Source organism: Myotis brandtii, unplaced genomic scaffold, assembly GCF_000412655.1.
Source record: "Myotis brandtii unplaced genomic scaffold, ASM41265v1 scaffold16, whole genome shotgun sequence".
NCBI lineage: Eukaryota > Metazoa > Chordata > Mammalia > Chiroptera > Vespertilionidae > Myotis > Myotis brandtii.
The window spans coordinates 1,356,450-1,367,045 of NW_005355832.1; the positions used below are offsets into that span (position 1 = coordinate 1,356,450).

Sequence of the window (10,596 nt, forward strand, 5' to 3'; positions counted from 1 at the left end):
TTGTTGGAATAGTGCTACAGTGGTATACTCAATCTCTGAAATGTGTGTTTATTCAATATTCAAATTCTTCCTATTTAATATACTAATAGTCTTTTAAATAGGAGTGGAATAATTTATGCTTGGATAAATTTGATGACAGAGGTTAAGTGAGGTTAAATGGCTTGCTGAAAGTAATTTTATTACATTCGTAACTAAGACTAACCATACATCTACTCACTTTCGGTTAAATTCTTCTTTTTCTTGCTACTTTCCCTGAATCACCATGATATCTGTCATTACTGAGTTCAAAGGAGATTAACATAAAATAAATGTATTGTATCCCATTCTTTCATTTCTACTCTGCTCTAATGATATTCAAACATAAATAGCTTTTAGCTGACAATTTCTCACCAAAAGGGTCACATGAATGAACTTCAATTGATAATGTAACTCTTGTAACTCAAGGAGTTGGAATTAAGTTAAATAAGTAATGTTTTTCTTCATCATCTTCATACAAATTAATTGAAACATGCTCATTAAAATTTCATCTATTTCTAGAAGTTTTCTGATACATTATGTAGATTTACCTAGATTTTAATATGGGATGATGCTTTTTTTCTTAATGGTGACTTTAATAGCTAGCATCTATTCTGCCTTTTGCCCACATTAATTCATTATTCCTTCTTTACAAAAGCAGTGTGAGGTCATCTTATTAATAATCAAGATGTTCATTTACATATTCAACCCAACTTTAAAGAAATATATGCTATATATGTATTATTTTTCTAAAACCTCTTACAGTTTATAGGGTTATGAAATAAAGACAAAAATATTAGTGTCCTTATTTCAAAACATTTTTTCTTATACTTTTGAAGTAACCTTTTTCTTTTGCAGTGGGCTCTGGCCAACCTGTTAGCAATTCCATGCCAGGAGCAGTAACATGTAGAAAGAAGTTTGAGAAATTATACTCAGAGATACGTAATCCTTCCACAATATTTGAAAAGGCACAAAATCATGCAGGTAAAATAAACACAGGTAAAATAAAACAAGTATAATTCTATCTTGCACATTTAATTATTAACTGTTAAATGCAATGAAGAAAATATTCTAAATATGTTCTTTGTCCTAGTCCCTATGTATTTAGCTCTTGTCTTTCATCTTCCAGTTTTATGAATGCGGATTTTATGTTCAAAATGAGAAAGAAGTTTTATTTTAAAGTCATAGAGTCTCATTTTTTATGAAACACTGTCTAGACAAATGTCCTTCCTATTTCTGAGGAAATATTCTCCAATCATTGCTCTCAGCATTATTTTTTGTTTGTTTGTTTGTTTGTTTGATTTTTAATGTTGCTAGTGCCATTATGCTTAGGATTCAGACTGCTGTCTCCGTTTTCCTCGTAATTTCTTTTGTCAATCACCACAGTCCATTGTCTATAATCCTGATATTTTTGGAAACATAAAAATATGTCTTATATAATAAAAGGCCAGCCACCATAAGCATAACGATCAGAACAACCAGAGACCCTTCGCCGGGCTGGCCCCACCCCCAGCAAAGAAAGAGAGAGGCCCAGGCTACTGGCAGTGACTCTGTGGCAGGTGTGCAGCCAGCCAGAGGTCGCCCCGCAGAGGGAGGCCCAGGCCAGCCAGCCATCGTACCCTACAACAGAGGGAGGCCACCAGTGGCAGAGGAGGGGGGGGGGGATCAGCGCTGCACAGAAGGCAAACAGTGGCAGTGGCAGGGGTGTGGCCAGCTGTCTGCAGCCAGGGGAAGGAAAGCCCCAATAGACCTTGATATCAGGCCAGGCCTAGGGACCCTACACAAGGGGTCCTGGATTGTGAGAAGGTGCAGGCCAGGCGGCAAACAGTGGCAGTGGCAGGGGTGGGGCCAGCTGTCTGCAGCCAGGGGAAGGAAAGCCCCAATAGACCTTGATATCAGGCCAGGCCTAGGGACCCTACACAAGGGGTCCTGGATTGTGAGAAGGTGCAGGCCAGGCTGAGGGATCCCCCAGAGTGCATGAATTTTTGTGCACTGGGCCTCTAGTTCTAAATAATAAAAGCCCAGCAACTGAATGGCAGAACGGCTAGAACAACTGGTCAACCAGTTGCTATGATGCTCACGAACCACCAGAAGGAAGATGCTCAATGCATAAGCTTCCCCCTGGTGGTCAGTGCACTACCACAGTGGGAGCGCCGCTTGGCTGACTGGGATGAACAGCTGCTTCACTGTGAACCCCGGGCCATGGGTGGGCTGCAATTGTTGCCTCCTCAACCCAGACTCCTCCTCCTGGCTCCTTGCCGCCTCCTCTGGATGCCCACAGGCCGTGCAGTGCCACTTCCGGGTTCACAGAGCTGACCATGGAGGTTGGGAGGTGGGTTTGTGGCCGCAGCAGGACTGAGGCTTACTCTGCCACCTCTCAGTGCTATTGTCCCGGGGGGCAAGTGCTCCGGTTCCATGGAAGATGCCGGACCAGGGAGCAGCTGCTCAGAAGGCGGGTAAACAGCCGCTCGGCTGACTGTGATGAGCAGCACTCCAACAGTGAGCCATCCCCACAGGCCACACCCCCCCACCAGTGCACGAATCCCGTGCGCCAGGATTCTAGTTGTTATATACAAAAAATAATTAAAGTATCCTTATTAATTCCAAAGATGGTGTAATTAAGATAACTTGAAGAGGCAATTGAGCAACAAAAGTCTAGACTGGGTGTTGGGGAATGATTTAAAAAGGAACTCTTCTCTGTTTTAGTCTTTATCTCAATCATGATTTGACATGCCATTTAGCAAAATGTCTTCTTAAGTTAGCATCTTATAAACTCCTTGTGAGTGATATAAGTAAATTTCTGTGGGAGGGTAAAGAAAGAGTTACTTTGTGATAGTGTTAAGAAAAAGACTGAGTGATGAGGCTTTGGTCAAGTTACATAGGGACCACATGTTTTCTTTAGTTTTGCTTTGCTTTGTTTTGCCACTATATCAATGCTAAAATGTGGTTATGACAGTGCTTGCTGTACAGTAGGTACTCAATAATGATTTATTTAATGAATCAATGAGTGAATGAATAGATAGATGCGTGGATGGGGGGAAAGAGGAAAACTAAAGAAAGAGTCTTGAGGATTGCACACATTTAGAGATCAAAAAGAATAAAAAAGATGAAGACAAAGATATTACATAGATATTTGATACATATTAATACATTAAGCTTTGAATTTATATTTTGTGGTTTTTATTATAATACAAGAAAATATTTTTAGAAAGAAAAGAATGCAAGAGTTTGGGCAAAATTGTTCTTTTCTCAGAATGCTCTGTGTAATATGTTGCTCTGTGTTTAGGCCTATGCTGAGGTTGTTTGGATTATGAGACATACCTTCCTCATCTGAGAGTAAATATTGGGTTTATACTATTTTTATTTTTAGTTACAAATAATGTGCAATTGCCAGCCAAACTGGGCCATTTAGAGTGCTAGCTCCAAAACTGATCTGCAAATCCAGCATATTATTAAAGAACTAGAGGCCCGGTGCATAAATTCATACATGGATGGGGTCTGGCCAGACTGCCCCTATCAGAGCCAATCAGGCCAAGCCAGCCAGGGGGAAGGGCTTTGGGCTGTTGGCTGGCCAGCCCCAACCCTGATTGGGATGGGGTGGGGGTTATTAGGGGCAGGGCCAGTCAGCAGGAGGGGCCGCAACAGTTGGCCAGCCAGCCCCACCCCCAAGTCGAACTCCCAGTCAAGGGGACAATTTGCATATTAGCCTTTCATTATATAGGCTAGGATACTGAGGGATAGTGTTGTCTCAAAATCTTCCTTGCCTAAAATGCTTGCTGCAAAATGTATCAGTAATATTACTCCTTTATTTTAAGTGATATGTATATAAAAACCCTCTGTAAAAATATTGTACTAAAATATTTTTAGTAAAGGGGTTGATTAATTACAGAGTTAAATAAATTTAATTTCAAAATAAAATGAAAAGGTATGTGGGATGAAAGCATGCTGATAGGCATCATGGACAATGGCTCATCCACTCTGGCTCACTTTTAAACTATGTCTAGTAGGGCCTGATTATATTGGTCCTGGATGGCAGATATATACTTTCTAAGACAAGATATTTCATGATTACAATAAAAGCTTTACATGTTAAAAAGTCATTTATTATATTGAACCAAAACCTGGCTCTCCATTGATCTGCATCAATTTTTTCTAGTTTTGTTCTGTGGGAATACAGGAAATGAAAAATAAAAAACAAAACAAAAACCACTTCTTACATTTCAGAACTTCCATTGGGGACAAAAACACCTCGTTTCTAAATCTCTGAGTCATTCCTTATGATTGTTGACCTCACAAAACCAAAGGAATTATGATGCAAAGTGAGACAGAGAAAAAAACATTTTTAAAGTTTTTGTTGTTTTGGAAACGTAAGTGTGAGAGAGGGAAAAAGCCAGGGAGGGTGGAGTAGCACAGACAAATTAAGAGCCTCTCAGAAATGTTCATCCCTTCTGTTAATTTCCCATTTGTTATGCTAATTTCCCAAAATATCTGTTTTTTGTTTTTGTTTTTTTTAAATATATTTTATTGATTTTTACATAGAGGAAGGGAGAGGGATAGAGAGTTAGAAACATTGATCAGCTGCCTCCTGCACACCCCCTACTGGGGATGTACCTGCAACCAAGGTACATGCCCTAGACTGGAATCGAACTCGGGACCCTTCAGTCCGCAGGCCAATGCTTTATCCACTGAGCCAAATTGGTCAGGGCCAAAATATCTGTTTTTAAGCAGAACTCCTCAGGTGAGGGTGGGGTGCAGATCCAAGAAGACTGTAGATATGTGAATGAAGTAATGCAGTAGTTTTCAGTATTTTAGAGCGACTGACGTCAGGATACAATGAACAATGAAACCTTATGGAGGAGGAAAGGGCGAAGTTTATGAATAAAAAAGAAGAAAATGGCGCTTGGCCTCTTCATTATTCAATGGTCCCAGGGGATGATCAAGACAGACAGAGGGGGGCATTAATAAATTGCCAGCTCTCCAGGTATCTCTTATTGGTTCACTACCTAATCAACTGAAATGTGTAAGGGTGAGACATTTAGCTTAGGAATTAGATGCTGGTTGGTTTCCTTGATTTGCTTTGGTATAGATAGGGACAGAAATATTTTAAAAAAAGAAAAAGTAAAAAAAAAAATTCTTTCCTCTGTGGTCTCTATTTATTTGTGTGACTTCTATGAAATCTTGGCATTTTTTAACTTGGATTATTAATTCCATCTGTTCTTGCTTTCTTTCAGCTTCAAGTAAAGAGGACCATTTTGTTTTTAATCGTTCAGAGATATGTGTAAAGCTAAGTGGCCAATGTAAAAAGAAGTGTGGTGAAAAAGAATTTAGGATGGTATATTGTGTAATACCTACAGTTTTCTGCTGCATAAGAGAATGTGAACCTGGGGAGTACTACTAACTGGAGAGCCTCATTCACAAAAAAGAAGACCAACATCAACTGTCTTCTCAATCCTTCATTCCTTCCCTTACTTCATTTGTGGCCTAGTGTTTCTGTCCATACATGTCTCTGATGAATAAAGAATTAAATAAAACATATTTCAGCCTGAATCACTATGAGCACTGTGCTTCTTTGGAAGAAAGAGTCAGAATACAGAGTGGAGCTTTGAATTCAGGAATAAATATAGAGTGAAGAACAGTCCGTGTTGGAACTACCATGTTAAATGTGATTCTGGGGCAAATACTATGCTTAGTATGCTGCTATAACGGTCTGTGTGCAGGGTCTGAGGGTGGACATAAGTTTTCAACTCCTGTGGGTAAATACCAAGAATCATTATTGCTGAATTGTATGATAACGTTATGCTTAGTTTTATAAGAAACTACCAAACTCTCTTAAAAGAGGCCATACCATTTTGCATTCCCACCAGCAGTGAATGAGAGCTCCTGTTGATCCCTATCCTCTTCATCATTTAGTTTGTCAGTGTTCAGTTTTTGGCCCTTCTAATAAGTGTGCGATGGAATCTCGTTTTCATTTGCATGCCATATAATTTAGAACATATTTTTGTATGCTCATTTTTCCCATCTGCATATCTTCTTACATAAAACTGTGTATTGATTACTTATTTTACTTATAATCATTTTTTTCCTTTTTTAAATACAAACCATATTTTTTAGGCCCCATTGATTTCTGTTTTCTCGGTGAATCCAGCCAATTGAAGGTACCACAGGAAGAGTGCATGGTGGATGAGAAAAACCTCAATATTTTTACTTCTTCCTCTCTGTTTGAAGGTAGTGTTTCCTGGCACTGTTGGCTAATTCTATTTTTGGTTACAACTCCCATCATGGTCTCATCTCTCTTCATCTTTGTAACCTCCATCATAGTTCTAGATCCCACTGTATAACCAACTATAGCTTTTAGATTCTGGAACTACAACTTCTGTCTTTGTCTCCAGCTCCAGGCACAGTAGCAGGCAGCAGACACCTGCTATTGTTAATTTTTTAATTACATTGCCATTCTGTTTGGCTTCTCAACTTCTCTCTTACCAGTTTAGCAAAATTATGTGTTTTAAAATTCTAGTTGGATTATTTAGGTTTGTTCCTTTGATTATAAATAAATTACACTAAAAACAACTTTAAAAGGAAAGAAAAAATTAAAATAGATGATAAACTGAATAAATACAATTACATTTAAAAGCTCTCTAGAGTTTAATACATATACACAGACATACCTATATTCCCACACACACAAGATATTTTTCTTAGTGTTTATATTTCATGGAAACTTACATATAGAAAGTTCTTCCCTCAAATTAGAAATGATTTTTTCTAAAGAAAATAAATTAAACATGTGCCATGTACTTTCCTCACAGTATCCTCTTTCTACAAATGAGGAATCTTGGGGATTGAGGAGTTAAAGAACCCAGACTCCCAAAATAAGTCAAGGATATTCAAATTCAAATTCATAGCTTAATATGCTCTCATTATGCCAGAAGCCGGTCCATCCTTGCTGCTTGACACAGTCGCTGCAGGAAAGAAACATCTGCACAGCATATGTTTCAAGGGACCTGGCATATATAGCATATTGTTCTTAATATGTTTGCTCTCCTTAAGCGCCATGTGTTTTAACCAAGGTCACCTCTCCGAGAAAGGTTGTTTCCCCAGGTAGGGATTTTTCCCTGAGGTTAGGGAGGGGATACAACCCCTTAACTAAGTGCCAGGCGGGTAGTTAATCACTTTAACTACAAACAATCACGCTTAAGCTACATAATCTTTACTCCCTGGAATGGAGATAAGAAACGCCCTAACCTTTGCAATAGAAATTGACAGGATTAAAATCGGCTGGTATAAATATAGATGTAACAAGACAATAAACATCAGATCCTAACCAGAACTTTGGCTGGAGATCCTGGCTAGAGGTCCTGACTAGGCTGCTGATCAACTGAAGGCTGTCTCCGTGTCATTCCTTCTTCGCCAACTCCGTCCACACCTTTGGGGACCCCTGGACCTGCTGGGGTTGGACCCCAGCATCATTACATCCTGCTATCTTATGGAATGTAAGAGCTGAAGTGAACCTCAAGTTTTAAGATCCAGAGCAGTCAGAGACAAAGCTGTGTTTACTGACATATTTATTTAAGCATGTGTAATGCATCCTTGGTTTATTACAAGTTGCTTAGTCCTTGAAATCAGGCAAATGAATCTTGAAAGATCTTTGCATTACAAAGATCTATCATAATGACCATAACTCCAGGAAAACAGTTCACTGAACAGATAATTTTAAATATGTAATGTTTCTTCATCTATAAATAATTATTCAAATGTGAGCATATGTAGCTTTTATATTCAGGTCACTATACTATGGATTATCAATTGAAGGATTGGAGATAAATATCAGCCCTGGTTTAGTAATCCCATGATGCCTTAGGAATGCTTCCTTTTCTTACAATTCTTCAATGTCCCCAAGTGTTGTACTAACACTCCCAGAATTCTCCCTGTAAGTTTTCACATTAATTTGGACTGAAGGGGACATCTGTAATACTTTCAACAATAAAAATAAATTTTAAAAAAGACACTATGTTCAGAGAATCCAGCTTTCAGGAATATGCAATATTGGATACTGGTGACTATGTCTCAGATTTCCAATTTTCAAATGGTGGTTCTGCCATTTATTAGCAAGGTGACCCTAAGCTATTTGGTTATATTTTAAACCCTTAGTTTTCTCTTTTATAAAATGGAAACAATTATAGTACACATTTATAAGAATTAAGTCTTAGAAAAGCATAATATACATATCATTATTGGTGGTGGTGATTGTAGTGGTAATATTAGTAAAAGCTGGTCTGGATTTAAAGTCACAAATACATATGATACTTTCAGTTTGGTTGAATGGCAGAATAATGTTTAATTACTTAAATTAAATTAACAAAATAGCAAATACTAAATAACAGGCAATTTATAATCCTTGGAGATAATATTTTTAATAGTATGAGTCAAGGTGGGATAAATATGGAAAAAGATATGTGGTAATGTTTATACCCTTCTCCTTCTACACATGACTTTCACCTTTAACAATCTAAGTAATGAATAGATAAGACAAAATTAACATTTTTACTCTATATTGCAATTAAAAGGGAGCATTAACATGAACAGACACACACACACACACACACACACACACACACACACACCCCTACACAGTGGAAAAGTGCCAACTCTCCATATATGGATGGTCAGAGACTAAATTAACGTCTTATGTTTGTCACATTTTCTTAACTTATTTATTTAACAAACTAGAGGCCCGGTGAACAAAATTTGTGCATGGCCTCAACCCAGCCTGCACCCTGTCCATTCCAGGACCCTTTCGGGGGATGTCCAACAGCCAGTTTAGACCCGACATCCCTCTCACAATCTGGGACCACTGGCTCCTAACCACTCACCTGCCTGATCGCCCCTAACCACTTCTGCCTGCCTGCATGGTTGCTCCTAACTGCCCTCCCCTGCCAGCCTGGTCGTCCATAACTGCTCTCCCCTACTGGCCTAGTTGCCCCTAACCGCCTCTGCCTCAGCCTCTGCCACCGTGGCTTTGTCCGGAAGGATGTCTGGAAGATGTCCAGTCTAATTAGCATATTACCCTTTTATTAGTATAGATAATGAGGAAATAATTGAGTCTTATGCAATATTCTTTTGCTTTGCTAGAGTGGTGAGACAACCATCAGTCTCTAACTTTGGGAAGCTCATATTTCAGGCAGAAAGCAAACATAAAAATTATAGATAGGCTGTAAATAGTATTATTATATATGGTAATAATGAAAAATTAAAGTAAGCCAATAGTTCGAAGATTTTTTTTTTTTTTTTTTTTTTGCTAAGTGGGTAGACAAACCAAGCTACAGTAATGATTTTTGCACTTCAGGTTGATGTGATAATGCAAATTCATACTATTATATTACACAGAATTTTCTATAACTCTTTGACATACCACTTGTGTTAAATCTTTTGCTTATGAGATTACTAACTGCAAGACTGTAGAGAAAAAGTCAATCTTTTGAAAAATTGCTCTCTTTGGAGTCTGTGCTTATATTTATAAAGCTACTTATCTTCTTTTTTTTTGCAGAAATGTCTTTAATAGAGATTTCTCAGTTTACTTAAACCTTTAAGTTTTTATATCATAATTGCTGTTGCTGTTCATTTTCTATTACTAATTTATTTTAAAAAATCTGTGCCCATTTATTTAGATTTGAAATATCCTTAGAAGGGTAAACTTTTAAGTAAAGACTTCTCTCCATTAAACAAGAATATTTATTTTTAAAATTTATTTTAATAGACTTGCTTTTCAGAACAGTTTTAATTTCAAGGCAAAATTGAGAGGAAGTTACAGAGGTTTCTTCTCTACCCTTGCCCCCACACAAGCATAGCCTCCCCCATTGTCAACTTCCCCCACCAGAGTGGTACATTTGTTACTACTGATGAATCTACATTGACACATCATTACCACCCAAAATTTATAGTTTACATTATGGTTCACTCTTGGGGTTGTACATTCTGTGGGTTTTGACAAATTTGTAATGACATGTATCCACCATTATAGTATCATACAGAGTAGCTACACTGCATTAAAAATCCATGTTATGCTTATTTATCCCTCCCTCCCCCATGGCAACCACTGATATTTTTAGTTTTAATTATTTTGCCTTTTCCAAAATGTCACATAGTTGGAATATACAATTTATATAGCCTTTTCAGACTGGCTTCTTTTACTTAGTAATATGCATTTAAGCTTCATCCATACCTCTTCATGTTAAGGAGAATAAAACATTCTGGGAGTTTTTCAAAGGGGCTTTTTCCTCCTCTCCCTGCTGGGGAGAGGGGATTTTTCTCCACTCTTCACCCTGATAACCTGGTGGGCTCTTGAAGATAAAAATGCACAAAAGGCCCTAGCTGATTTGGCTCAGTGGATGAAGTGTCAGACTGCAGACTGAAGGGTCTCAGGTTCAATTCCAGTCAAGAGTACATGCCCGGGTTTTGGGCTTGATCCCCAGTGGGCGGTGTGCAGGAGGCAGCCAATCAATGATTCTCTCTCATCATTGATGTTTCTATCTCTCTCTCCTTCTCCCTTCCTCTCTGAAATCAATAAAAGTACATTTTTTAAAA

The 10,596-nt window shown here is 38.2% G+C and overlaps 1 protein-coding gene across 1 annotated transcript in view; it reads left to right on the forward strand.

Moving 5' to 3' along the window:
* DEFB112 (defensin, beta 112) overlaps window positions 1-5,413 on the forward strand; it is a 14,139-nt gene extending 8,726 nt beyond the window's left edge. Inside the window, exons 3-4 of the mRNA XM_014536277.1 lie at window positions 874-1,014; window positions 5,247-5,413. Of these exons, the coding sequence (XP_014391763.1) occupies window positions 874-1,014; window positions 5,247-5,413 (308 nt within the window). The remainder of the gene's footprint in view (window positions 1-873; window positions 1,015-5,246) is intronic.
* Window positions 5,414-10,596: the final 5,183 nt, after the last annotated feature.